Source organism: Scyliorhinus torazame, chromosome 12 (assembly GCF_047496885.1).
Source record: "Scyliorhinus torazame isolate Kashiwa2021f chromosome 12, sScyTor2.1, whole genome shotgun sequence".
NCBI classification, from domain to species: domain Eukaryota; kingdom Metazoa; phylum Chordata; class Chondrichthyes; order Carcharhiniformes; family Scyliorhinidae; genus Scyliorhinus; species Scyliorhinus torazame.
In genome coordinates this window covers 36,264,148-36,278,414 of record NC_092718.1, presented here as the reverse complement: position 1 = coordinate 36,278,414, position 14,267 = coordinate 36,264,148, and the positions used below count along the sequence as shown (strand labels likewise).

The 14,267-nt window shown below is 50.7% G+C and overlaps 1 protein-coding gene across 1 annotated transcript in view; it reads right to left on the bottom strand.

Moving 5' to 3' along the window:
- The window catches only part of LOC140387321 (phospholipid-transporting ATPase ID-like), a 207,143-nt gene that overhangs the window by 60,709 nt on the left and 132,167 nt on the right, over positions 1 to 14,267 (bottom strand). The window contains exons 17-18 of the mRNA XM_072470249.1: positions 11,892 to 12,056; positions 10,634 to 10,745 (exon numbers count right to left, since the gene is read on the bottom strand). Of these exons, the coding sequence (XP_072326350.1) occupies positions 10,634 to 10,745; positions 11,892 to 12,056 (277 nt within the window). The remainder of the gene's footprint in view (positions 1 to 10,633; positions 10,746 to 11,891; positions 12,057 to 14,267) is intronic.

Here is a 14,267-nt window from a genome sequence, read left to right as displayed (position 1 = left end):
GGGGGCATGACATAAACACTATAAAAGGGATGAGGCACTCACACCCTGCCTCTTTCCACAGACAAACATCTAGAGAGTTAGACAGGGTTGATCAGCAGCATCACAGCCCAGCACGTGGCTTAGAGCAAGCTGCTACAGTTAGACTGAGTTACTACAGTTAGATTAGCAGAGAGTCAAACTCATTTGAGAACTGTGTTAATAGTTCAATAAACACGTTGAACTCATTTCAGAGTCTGGAGCATCCTAGTTAAGACTGCATCAAGTAGCAGCCTGTGTTATCCAAGGCAACATAACACAACGTGATACCAGGAGTGACTGTTCAATCTATTTAGTTCAACTCAGCAAGATCCGTGACAACCAGCTACTGAATACAGGCACAATAGACAAGGTTCAGGCTCCTCATTAGCTCAGGACCACTGGCAGTCTTAGCGCCAACTGGCGATCATGCAAGCAGAAATTTCAACTATACATGGAAGCATCTGACCTCAATGGTGCAGCCAATGAGCGGAAGATAGCTCTACTCACCACTGCGGGTGACCACGCGATAGAGATCTTCAACTCCTTTCACTTTTCCAAAGGGCAGGACAAAACGAAGAACCAAACCATCCTGGCCAAATTCGACAGCCACTGCGAGATGGACACCAACAAAATCTTTGAGCACTACATCTTCAAACAGAGGATGCAAGGTAAAGACGAATCCTTCACCTCCTTTCTAACTAACCTTGGACTGCTAGCGCAATCCTGCAACTTCGGTGATATCACTGACTCCATGATCAGAGACCAAATCGTTTTTGGAGTCCACTCTGATCCTCTGCGAGAGCAATTGTTGAAAATCAAGCACATGACCCTGCCAGTCGTGATTGAAACGTGTACTGTGCATGAGCACTCTAAAAATCGCTATTCACAGTACAAAACGGCAGAAAGTGAAAAACAAGCCTCCCACGAGGTGGAGAGTGTTCAGGCCATCTCCCGGATGCAGCGCCTCCACATTGACGAAAGCGGCTATTTCGCTCGCTCTTCCCGGGGCCTGATGCATGCGCAATGCGATCGGGAAAACGAAACAGCCGAAAACTGCACTGCGCAGGTGCAGACGTCCGAGAACCGCCCCGCGCATGCGCAACGACGCACTGAGCATCATGACGCCATGACGTGTGCGAACTGCGGCACCGCCCATTTTTTAAAAAACTGCCCTGCAAGAGGCAAACGCTGTTTAAACTGCGGGAAGCCAAACCACTATGCAGCCCTGTGCAGATCTGCACCACCAGTCAGGAGCCACCTCAGCCTCCGACAGAGGTGCATCAGAAGTGTGCAACACCGAATGTATGACTCTGATCCAGGCGGTGCGACGGATCCAGATGATGAATATCTGGACAACACTTACCGAGTGGGCATTATTACGAAGTGCGATTACGCCACACCGGACACATCGCGCGTCCAACCAATCTGCCCGTGGATTCCGAGGACGAATGGCATGCAGTGATGAAGGTCAACCACTGCCCCATCCAGTTCAAACTGGGCACAGGTGCCTCCGCCAACCTGATTTTGCAGGTGGACTTCAAGAGAATCAAGAAGCCCCCCCACAATCCTTCCAGCTACCTGCAAACTCCTGGGCTACAATGGAAACGCAATCAAGGCACTGGGGTCCTGCCATCTGCAGGTGTCTAGCCGACACACACAAGCAAGCTTACGCTTCGAGATTGTTAAACCAGACAGGGCATCCCTGCTAGGTGCGCAAGCCTGCTAGCAACTGAACCTCATTCAAAGGGTCTACACCACACGCTGTCCCATTCGGATCTTCAGGCCAGCATCGACGACATCCTAACCCAGTACCCAGATGTATTTAGCGGGATGGGCACGCTGCCGTACGAGTACAAGATTCTACTGCGGCCTGATGCCAAACCAGTGGTCCAAGCACCACAACGAGTCCCTGCTCCATTGAGAGAGCGCCTGAAAGCAGAGCTCACGAGTCTACAACAAAAAGGCATCATCTCCAAGGTCACTGAACCAAGCGACTGGGTCAGCTCGATGGTGTGCGTAAAGAAGCCTTCGGGGGACCTACGCATCTGCATTGACCCCGAGGATCTAAACAAAAACATTATGCGGGAACATTACCCCATCCCGAAGAGGGAAGAAATCACGAGTGAGATGGCACACGCGCGCTTCTTCACAAAATTGGACGCATCCCAAGAATTTTGGCAAATCCAACTTGAAGAATCCAGCAGAAGGCTCTGCACCTTCAACACGCCTTTTGGCAGGTTCTGCTACAACCGAATGCCATTTGGCATCGTCTCGGCATCAGAGATTTTCCATCGCATCATGGAACAGATGATGGAGGGAATAGAAGGTGTTTGTGTCTACGTTGATGATATCATAATCTGGTCCACAACCCCAGAGGAACATGTGTCGCAACTCAAGAAAGTGTTCCGACGCATACATGAACATGGCCTCAAGCTAAACAGGTCCAAGTGCTGTTTTGGGACATGCACACTGAAGTTTCTGGGCGATCAGATTTCGCAACACGGTGTGCGCCCGGACACAGACAAAATTAAAGCCATCGAGGCATTGAAAGGCCCCGAGGACAAGAAGGCAGTACTGTGCTTCCTGGGGATGGTCAATTTCCTTGGCAAGTTCATCCTGAAATTGGCCACACAAACCACGGCCCTACGCAACCTGGTGAAAAAAATTAACCACCTTTGAGTGGAAGGCGGAGCACCGAACAGAGTGGCTGGAGCTGAAAGCCAAGCTCACCACTGCACCCGTCCTTGCATTCTTTGACCCAGACCGAGAGACCAAGATATCCACAGATGCGAGTCAGGATGGCATTGGGGCGGTGTTGCTTCAAGGAGACGACACGTCATCCTGGGTACCAGTAGCATACGCGTCACGGGCAATGACACCCACTGAGACCAGATATGCGCAGCTTGAGAAGGAGTGTTTAGGTCTTCTCACCGGCATCCTCAAATGTCATGATTATGTCTACCGCTTGCCAACATTTACTGTTGAGACGGATCATAGGCCTCTGGTCCATATCACCAAAAAGGACCTGAACGACATGATGCCTCGTTTGCAGAGAATTCTGCTCAAACTCCAGAGGTATGATTTCAATTTGGTGTACACACCTGGCAAGGAGCTCATCATCGCCGATGCATTGTCCCGCTCCGTCAACTCACCCAGTGAACCACTGGAGATCATCCAGCACATTGAATTGCAGGTACAACTGTGCGCAAGCACTCTCCCGGCAACAGATGAGAAGATCATTCTCATCCAAGAAGAGACGGCCAAAGACCCCTGTTGCAGCGAGTCATCCTCAGCAATGGCTGGCAGAAAGGGAAATGCCCTCAATTCTACAACGTCAAGGACAACATGACGCTGATCAACGGCATCCTGCTCAAGCTGGAGAGGATAGCCATCTGCTACATCTCCAGAGCATGGTGCTGTGGCAGATTCATGAGGGACACCTGGGTGTAGAAAAGTGCAGACGCAGGGCCCGGCAAGCTATCTACTGGCCCGGCATCAACCAGGACATCACGGACATGGTCCTGAACTGCGAAACCTGTCAGAGGTTCCAACCAGCGCAGAGCAAGGAGACGTTCCAACCACATGACCTAGAGACCTCTCCGTGGTCCAAGGTTGGCATTGACCTATTCCACGCGAATGGTCGTGACTATATCTTAATCATCGATTACTTTTCGAACTATCCGGAGGTGCTGAAGCTGCCAGACCTCACCTCACGGACCGTCATCAAAGCGTGTAAAGAGACATTCTCACGGCATGGCATCCCGAACACAGTCATGAGCGACATAGTCGAGAATGGTCCACGTTTGCCAAGAGCTACAATTTCAGACATGTCACCTCCAGTCCGCACTATCCGCAGTCCAATGGCAAAGTCGAAAAAGGGCTGCACATCGTTAAGCAGCTCATCCGCAAGGTCTCGGACTCCGCTTCCGACATACACCTCGCACTACTTGCATACCGGGCGACTCCCTTGTCCACTGGCATGTCGCCAGCTCAATGCTGATGAACAGGGACCTGCGGACAACAATTCCAGCCATACACCTGCCCAACCTTGATCACCTCCCGGTGCTGCAGAAGATGCAGCAGCTTTGCGACAGCCAGAAGCAGGGCTATGACGCACATGCCACCGATCTGGACATGCTATCCCCAGCAGACACAGTCAGGATCAAGATACCGGATGGTGGGTGATCTGCTCCGGCTGTCGTTGTTCGACAGGCCGCGCCCAGATCCTATGTCATACGTATGGCTGATGGCTCCATTGTGCGAAGGAATCGAAGGACACTGCAAAAAGTTGCTTGCCCACAACCACTTTCCCCTCCATTTCCACAGGTCGAATTGCCACCTCCAGACACCTCGAACCGCGAGGCCACCAGTCGTGCCTCCCACTCGCCTATCAAGACACCATCATCCCCTCCACCACCTCTCCGGCGGTCGACGAGGATCAGACGCAAGCCTCAGAGACTGGACTTATGAGCATTTGTTTTGTTTGTTCTGTTCTGTATTCCTCAGTCAGTCACATTAGACAGACACATTCACATGCATATACATCTAAAAAAAAAAAAGAAAAAAGGGGGAGATGTCATGATATGCAAACATGCAACCAATGAACACTCAGAATAGGACACAACCAATGGGCAGTCAGGACACTCAGAGTTGGCATCACCACAAGGGGGCATGACATAAACACTATAAAAGGGATGAGGCACTCACACCCTGCCTCTTTCCACAGACCGGCATCGAGAGAGTTAGACAGGGTTGATCAGCAGCATCACAGCCCAGCACGTGGTTTAGAGCAAGCTGGTACAGTTAGACTGAGTTACTACAGTTAGATTAGCAGAGAGTCAAACTCATTTGAGAACTGTGTTAATAGTTCAATAAACACGTTGAACTTATTTCAGAGTCTGGAGCATCCTTTAGGTAAGACTTCATCAAGTAGCAGCCTGTGTTATCCGAAGCAGCATAATACAGCAAGGGGGTGGTGTGAGAGTGGGGGGGGGAGGGGAGTGTGAGGGGGGGTTAGGAGGTGGAGGGGACAGTGTGTGGGGGTGCAGTGTGAGAGTGGGGGATGGGGGGGGGGGGCGGGGAGAGGTGAGGGGCTGAGGGAGTGTAGCCAGGCAGGGGAGTCTCACTTGCTGCTGCGCCTCCGATCTGGCATGGCACTACCTCCCGGGTGGCGGCTCCCCCAGCGAGGTCCCTGAGGGCGTGCAGAACAGGTGATCCCCCCCCCCCCCCCCCCCCCGTTCTTCCACGCTCACGATGGTTGTGGGCTGTCTTATCCTGCGGTGGGGTGGGGGAAGGAAAGCAACAGAGTTAGGTGGTCAGCAGCAAGACGCGTAGATGTTGGCAACATTACGGCTGGGGGGGGGGGGGGCACTGGGCACCACGCCACGGCGGCTCGCAAGGGGGTGTGGCGCCCATGTGGATCGGGTGGAACGTGGTCCCCCCCTCCTGCGTGGGTAGGGGGGGGCACGGCACGTGGTTGGGGGGGGGCGGAGGGGTGGCCCGGGGGAACTCTTGGGGTACTTACCCTAGCTGCCCTCGTCAGGTCGTGGAGCTTCTTGCAGCACTGCTCTCCAAAACGTGGGGTGTGCCCCACAGCGCTAACGGCGATGCCCACATCACGCCAGTTGCACCTGACTGTGTTGGCCGGGTGCCGGTGGCCACGTCTTGAGTACAGGGTCGCCCTCCGCTCTTCCACTGCGTCCAGCAGTGTCTCCAGGTCATGGTCCCGGAACCTGGGGTGGCGCGCGGCCATCTCTCCTGTGCGCGGATCGCACACATAAAGTGACGCGGGGGCGCGTCATCCGGGCATCGCGGGTTGACGGCGCCGCTCTGGCACCGCGCCCACCACGTTTCTCGCGGCCCCACTGCTGGCCCCTTTTCGGGGCCTGAATCGATGCTGCCGGCAGCCCAGTCGCGCCGTCGCATTTCACGACGGCGATCACAACAGCACGCACACTCTGACGCGGCATCAGAGAATCCCGCCCCCTATCTCTGACATCTCCCCTATACCTTCTTCTAATCACCTTAAAATTATGTCCTCTCATGACAGCCATTTCCGCCCTGGGGAAAAGTCTCTGTCTAGCCACTCTATCCATGTTTCTCATCACCTTGTACACCTCTATCAAGTCACCTCTTTTCCTTCTTCGCTTCAGTGAGAAAAGCCCTAGCTCCCTCAACCTTTCTTCAAAAGACATGCCCTCCAGTCCAGGCAGCATCCTGGTAAATCTCCTCTGCACCCTCTCCAAAGCATCCACATCCTTCTTCTCGTGAGGCGACCAGAACTGGACACAATATTCCAAGTGTGGTCTAACCAGGGTTTTATAAAGCTGCAGCAAAACCTCGCGGTTCTTAAACTCAATCCGCTGTTAATGAAAGCCAACACACCATACGCCTTCTTAACAACCCTGATTACTCTCATGATATTGTGAATCTGTCCTGCTTTGGGTTATCCATGGTCCTGTTGCTATCATCTGTGTTGTTACTAACCTGCACCATCCATATCAGCTGTGGGCCTTACAGTCGCTTCACTTACAACAGCAACATGTAGCAAACTCTGACTTGCCCACACTCCTTGACTGATGTTCCGTTTCGTTTTTAATGCTTCCATTATGCTTCTTTCTCTTCCTCCTGTCCAGGAGAGCTGTTCCCGCCATGTGGATTCTTCCATGACCCGGACTTACATCAACCCCAGTCAACATAAATAATCCCAGACCATTTAACTCTTCCCGTGCTGCATCCTGCCAGGTGAAGCACTGCGGTACGAGCATCTTCTCTGATTTGCCATGTCAGATCCACGGGTGTCATACAATCTTTTCGACTGTGAGGTGACCCGGTGCAAATTGATGGACCACCTGGCTGAACTTAATCCTATGTGGAGCTCCTGATTATCTCGCGGGTCACTCATTAGGGCACTGACTTCCTTGGGTCCCCAAGAATGTTCCAACTCGGGGAAACGTCAAAGAACGCAGTCTCACCTTCGCCCTGCACACCCTCTGGCTTTCTGGCTCGAACATGGATCAGGGATTTCAGACCGTAGCTCTTTCCAGCTTTCTTGCAGACTTCTCTCATTCCCACCTTCCTCGCTCCCTACTCTTTTCTTATTTGACTTTTTCTTGCCTCACTAGACTCTTCCACTGTACATCAGACTATTGTACATCATCCACCAATTTCCATTTCTTAATTGAATTTGCAAATATCTGTGTGAAGTGCGAGGCGAGCGACCACACAGAAGCGATGACTGGAAGAAAAACAGAATATTGTTTTACCTATTATTCTGCAGCTCCTACTCCCTGAAGGGTATCCTGCACCAGGCCCACACTTGGGCCGGAGTATTTATGTACTAGAGGCCCCTGGTTAAAGGGGGTGGCTCCGTCCCCTCATCTAGGGGCATCGTACTCAGGTGAGGCCACAAAGAGGTTACAGACCTCGTAGCCTCCGGTCGGACCGACCTCCCACATCTCCAAATCGAGGGGCTCATCCCCCTCACTGGGTATCACAGGTGGCTGCTCCAGAGGAAGAGACACCACTCGTCGTGGGGGCTTTGCTTTGTCCTTGAGGACCTGTCGGGCTCAGCTGCCGAGGCGGTCCACATGCCTTTTTGAATCTTTACCTTGAACTCGTACGGAGTAGGAGACCGGTCCTGACCACTTTACCACCATCCCTGGGATCCACAATGACTTGTTGCCAAATTTCAGAAGTACTGTACGGCCCGCCACAAATTCCTGAATGGGTCTGGATCGTCGTGCTTCAGCGCGTTCTGCCGGTTGCGGACCTTTCCTCCGACGTCCAGCAGGGCGAGGCTCAACCGCAGCCGACGACTCATTAACAATTCCGAGGGCGCCACTCTGGATTGTGGTGTGTGCTGTGGTTCAGTAATAAAAAAGGAAATGGGCATGCCGAGCTTAAATGTCTGTACTGCCCGTTCGGCCAATCCGTTGGATGACGGGTGGCCAGGTGCAGTTCGTACGTACATGGTGGATCCCGTTTTGCTTCAGGACGTCTGCAAATTATACACTTGTAAAAGCCGTGCCATTGTCTGACACCAATACTTCGGGAAGCCCGTGAACACTAAAGGTTTGTCTGAGTCGCGCAGTAGTGACCCGCGATATCGTCGTGGTTATTTGGTGCACACCCATCCACTTTGAATGGAAGTCCATGATAATTAGATACATGGCTCCTTGAAAGGTTCCCATGAAATCCACGTGGAGGCAGGACCACAGAAGGCCCATCCTCTTCGCCAGCGATAAGTTTCAGGTGAGGGACCACACTGTAAGAAAAACTCAATTTTATTTTACTTATTATTCCACACCTCCTACTCGCCGAAGGGTCTCCTGCACCCAACCCAGGGAATTCATGTCCCAGAGGCCCCTGGCTTAAGGGGCTACTCAGGTGAGGTCACAGGGACACTGAGGTTACAACCTGGTTGCTGCCCATCAAACACAGCAAGTGTCTCTCTGGTGCAAGAGTCAGCATGACCAGCTCCTCTTCTAGCTGTGGATCCCTTTCTCATCTCCACCCCACCCATCCTCAATACCCAAACATTCATGTTTTGTTTCAATTTATCTTCCAATTTCTGCTGCTGACAGAGGGTTTACCCCAATGATATTAACCTGCTGTTTCTCTTTTACGGTCCTGACAGACCTGATGTGCCTTTCCAGTAATTCCGGTCTTAATTCTAATTTGTATTAACATGCTCTTTCCATGTTTAAGGTTTGCATGTCCAGTAAGGTACAACAACTTACATTTGTACTGGCTCTTTTAACATTAGAGCTGAGCCAATAGCTTCCGCCTTCTCAAAATTTTGTGAAAGAAAATTGTGGCTAAACCGGATGTTGGAGACGGAGACTGGCAACACGGAGGTCGTAGAGGGGATGAGAGAGGTGGTTGTGAGGAAGAGCTGGGCATTGTCAGCATGTAGTGGAGGTTGATGCCATATCTGCAGATGATACTGTTAACACCAATGATTGTATATGGTGAAACAGTGGGTCTAAAGCTGATCTTCTACCTCAGGCTAGTTTATTCTTAAGACAGCCCAGCAGAGTGACAAACTTTTCCTGCCATGCCCCACTATTCCAGCTGTCTTCATTTTTTAATATTGTTTGGGGTTTATACCAATTAGACTAAAATAAACAAACAGGGGCAAATTAATAGAGCAGCCCCTTAAAGGGATACAGCATCAAACAAAAACAAAAACAAATCATAGAATCCTTACGGTGCACCCCCACAACCCAAAGATGTGCAAGGTAGGTGGATTGGCCACGCTAAACTACCCCTTAATTGGAAAAAAAAAAAAGAATTGGGTACACTAAATTTTAAAAATAAAAATAAAAATAGAATCCTTACGGTGCAGAGGAGGCCAGTTGGCCCATCGAGTCTGCACCGACCCTCTGAAAGAGCACTCTACCCAGGTCCACTTCCCCATCCACCACACCCTATACTAGTAACCCCGCCTAACCTGCACATCCCTGGACACTAAGGGACAATGTTAGCATGGGCCAATCCACCTAACCTCCACATCTTTGGACTATGGGAGGAAACCGCAGGACCGAGAGGAATCCCACGCAGCCATGGGGAGAACGTGCAAACTCCACACAGTCACACGAGGCCGGAACTAAACTGAACCCGGGTCCCTGGCACTGGAAAAACTTCCCTGGCAAAGGAAACTTAAAATATTGTACCAAAATCTGCTTAAAGGGGTTGATAAAACACCCCAGTCTCCGCAGTGCCCACCAGGCACAAAAGGCCTCGATCGTGCCGGTGTACACAGTGTGCTCCCTCTCCATGGACACCGTGAATATAGCCATGGTAGAGGGGCAAACAGTTGGGCTGGACGACCCCCTCGATCACGTGCTGCATGGACGAGTTTATGGCAAGTTTGGCCAGGCCCAGGAGCAGGTTCACGAGGTGGTCCTCCTCCTTGCCCGCCCTTTGTCCATTTATAGACGAGTCAATGCTTATCATCTGCTTTTAACATTGCAATTGGCTTAACAATGTACTTGCCTAATGTTGACAAATATTGCTGGGGAGCAGCATGCAGATGAGAAATGGGAAATGGCTAATGACAGTTTCTTGGGGTCTCCAGAGGTAACGATGCGAGGGGAGTGGGCAGGGGTAGCGGCTGACAAGAAGAGGAGACGCTGCTGGAGATTAATTCACCTGGTTGGTGAATCAGTTATTCAGTCTTGCCCTTTACATCAGGATCTCAAAATATCCATTGTTTTGTAAAGCAAATATCCTGAGTATTGTATACATACCTAAAAGACCACAAAGTATTTTTACACAAACCGATAAGACTGATAAGATAATATGAACTTTCTCAAGTGAAATTGTGCATTTGCAAATAACTAAAGGGTCATAAAAATGTCTTCCAAATATTAATTGAGTACCAGGCAACAACAAAAAGATGTTTCAGTGGCTTTGAAAAATTAAATACAAGTGGAAAACTTCTACTCAACAATCATTCCATTTTACACCATCCATTTCTGATACAGAGGGGGCTGCAATTTTTTGTAATCTGTCATCTTGGAGAACAAAGGTGGATTAAATGCAAGAGGTTTATTTGCGTATAAATTAAAAATACTCTTTCAGGAAATGATGATGTCACTGTTTACGATACCTTGCTTGTCTCCGGTGAGAACCCAAACCTTAATGTTGGCCAGGGTTAGGTTGGCAATTGTGTCGGAAACCCCTTCTTGTAATTTGTCTTCCACTGCAGTGGCACCTAGTAACTAAACAGAGTTACGTATGCAATTAACGAAGAGCTACAAATTAATATTTTATATTTAACTTTTACAGACAAAATACAGATTAGTATTTTACAGACTTCCTTCCGGGGACTAAGTCCCCACGCCGGCGAGAAAACCGGCGCCAACGACTCCGGCAGCCGGCGGCTGGGTGGGATTCGCGCCGCCCCCCGGCCCCATACATCTAGACATAGACTTGATATTCTGCAGTGTTACATTATTTTCCAAATTAAATGGATGAAAAGATATACACTAAGTTAATTAATTCTCACCTGGGGGGCGATTCTCCGGTATGGAGCCCAAGTGTTCACGCCATCGTGAACGCCGTCACGTTTCACGATGGCGCGAACCGGACCCTGGTACGACTGATTGTGGCCCCCACAGGGGTTCACAGGTTCATGATGCTCCAGCCTCCTTTCACGGCGTCAAATGGGCAGGGGACTTCTTTAGCGCGCCGGCCACGACTCAACATTGGATCGTTGTTCAGGGGCCGGCGCGCCAGAAAGTAGGCCCGGGGGGGGGGGCAGCCCGCCGATCGGTGGGCCCCGATCGCGGACCAGACCCCATCGGAGACCCACCCCTCCTCCGGTGAAGGAGCCCCCCTCCCCCACCCCCCCCCCCCCAAACAGGCCACCCCCCCCCGACCGTTCCCGCAGAGTTCCCGCCGGCAGCGACCAGGGGTGAACGGCGCTGGTGGGACTCTGCCGTATCCGCGCAGCCCGCGGCCGGCGCCACGCCAAACGCGTGCGCAAATGGCACTGATTCTCCGCACCTCGGAGAATCGCGCGCCAGCGGCGGGGTGTTGTGGCGCCTTTCGGCGATTCTCTGACCCGGCCCGGGGCTCAGAGAATCACCCCCATGATCTCAATGCAAAATGTTATTTTGCTTTCTTGAGAAGCCTACCATAAAATCTAATGATCATGTGCTCTTAAAATGTACCCAAAAAATTTCCCTCAAGTTGAATGAAGCAGAATAATTAATTATGCAAAGGAATCTGGTCATCGTCAACCAACGTGAAGACTAGATTGTGATACGAGAATGGCAACTTCTATATAATGTCTTCAGTTTCATGTATAAATCAAGTGCTGTAAATCACTGGGTGAGACAAATTAACCTTCTTCATGGTCATACCATCATGTCTTGTTCAATCTCTTCATACAAGTCAGAAAGTTGTTCATCTCGGTTCTCAAGTGCAGTGCTGGCATGATGGTGCATTTTTTGCCACTTATCAAAGTAAGCTTCATCCAGATCTTTATAGGCAAGTACGAGTGTCCGCAGTCCTTCCCCAGCAAATTCCTGTGCAAATGATCACATTCAGAATTAACTTAGAATTTTCTTAAGAGCAGAGAGAATTCCAGAACAACACGTGATATATTTAGGGGAGGTTAATGTCATGATATTCAAGTGAACATCACAGCACAGACACACATACATAATGATGGACAGATCAACGGACCAATTAGCACACACAACACGACAGCCAATCACAGACAAGAGCATACACAGTACAAAACAAGGAACACGACACTTCCTGGGCAGTCCATCAGGAGACGGTTCAGGGCACAGACCTCATTGCCAGCCACTCAGACAGTCACCATGTGCTGAGTACCAGAGTTTACTATGTCAATAGTTAAATGAAATAAAACTGTGTTGTACCATTCGCAACCGTGTTGGTTCGTCTGTGTCTCAGAGTACCCAACACTTCAGTTAATAGCTCCTTTTAGATTGCTTCATTTTCAACAGGGGCTCAGTCTTGGAATTCAGGAAGGGCAAGAGATTGAGACTCAGTGGGAGAGAGGTATGAGCAGAGAGGGGAAAGGGAAGCATTTATATACTTGCCTGTTTGCATCCTTCAGGAAAGTCTTCAAGTGCTTCACATTGAACGCATTACTCTGAAGTGCAATGACTATGATAATGTAGGAAGACAGAGCGGCCATTTTGACCACAGGAAGTCATTGACTCATACAGTACAGAAGAGGCCCTTCCACCCATAGAGTCTGCACTGACAAAACTTCATTAAATCTACACTAATCCCACTTTCCAGCACTTGACTCATAGCCCTGAATGTGGAGCCATTTCAAGTGCTCACCCACATACGTTTTAAAGGTTGTGAGGTTTCCCACCTCTACAACTGTTATAACCTGCCTGCTTACCATTGGCTGGGGACTAATGGCAATCCCAGCCAGGAAGGAGTGAGCAGCAAGTCAAGTTGCTGCTGCTGTTGTATATATATGTTATTGTAAATAAATGTTATTTCTTTGTATCCTTAAAACCCGTGCTGGATTCTTCTGGCCCTCACAAAACTGGCGACGAGGGTTAAAGTGAATAGCTGTCTGCACTGCTAAAGCCACCTCCCTGGAGTTTTGTTGGATACAGGTTGGAAGTTGTTTTCTATTACACCATGCCACTGTATGGACGTTTGGATGTTTTTGATGCTGCGCTGGAAAGCTGGAACCAGTACGCACAACGGATGCATTACTATTTCCGGGCAAACAACATCACCGAAAATGAGCGCCAGTTGGTCATATTGCTCACCAACTGCGGCCCGCATACGTTTGGGGTGATTAGGAGCCTTACGTACCCAGCTGCGCCGGACACCAAAACGTTTGATGAACTTGTGAACTTAGTGGGGCAACATTTTAACCCAACCCCGTTCACGATAGTCCAACGTTACCGGTTTAATACCGCTGAGAGGACCCCAGGAGAATCCCTTGCCGACTTTCTATCCAGGCTACGCAGGATTGCGGAGTACTGTGACTGTGGTGAGAACTTGTCAGAAATGTTACGCAACCGTTTGGTTTGAGGTATTAACAATGCGGCCACCCAGAGAAAGTTGTTAGCTGAGCGAACATTGACTTTTCAACAGGACATTCAAATAGTATTGTCCCGAGAGAGCGCAGAACGAGGAGTGCAGGAGCTACAGGGAATGGAGGTGCATGTCTTCGGGCGCAACCCCTTCCATCCAAAAACGTCCCCCTGCACTCCTGCGGTACCTTGGCCGAGGCGACGTCCGGATGGACGCCAGTGGCTGTCGGACATTCCTCCCCGAAGGGAGCCTTCTCCAGAACCAATGGATGAGAGCCATGTCCGTGTCAGACTTATAGGCGCCAACCCCGTCGCGGACGCCAGTCCTGGGGGCGCCAGAGGCGCCCACGTTCCGAACGAAACTGGGACCAGCCCAGGGGCCATACCTTCCATGTGGATGAACCTGCGGCGACTACTCCTGAGGATGTGGAGACGGAGGACGACTGCCTGCAGCTGCATTGTGTGGCAGTTCCCCGTGTGGCCCCCATTAAGGTGACAGTACAGGTCAATGGTCACCCGCTTGAGATGGAGTTGGACACTGGCGCAGCGGTCTCCGTGTTCGCTCAGAGGACATTCGACCGCATCAAGCAGGGTATACAGACCCTTACATTAACCGACACACAGGCCAGGTTGGCCTCCTACACGGGGGAACCATTGGACATTGCAGGAGCTACGATGATCCCTGTTGTTTATGGACGGCAA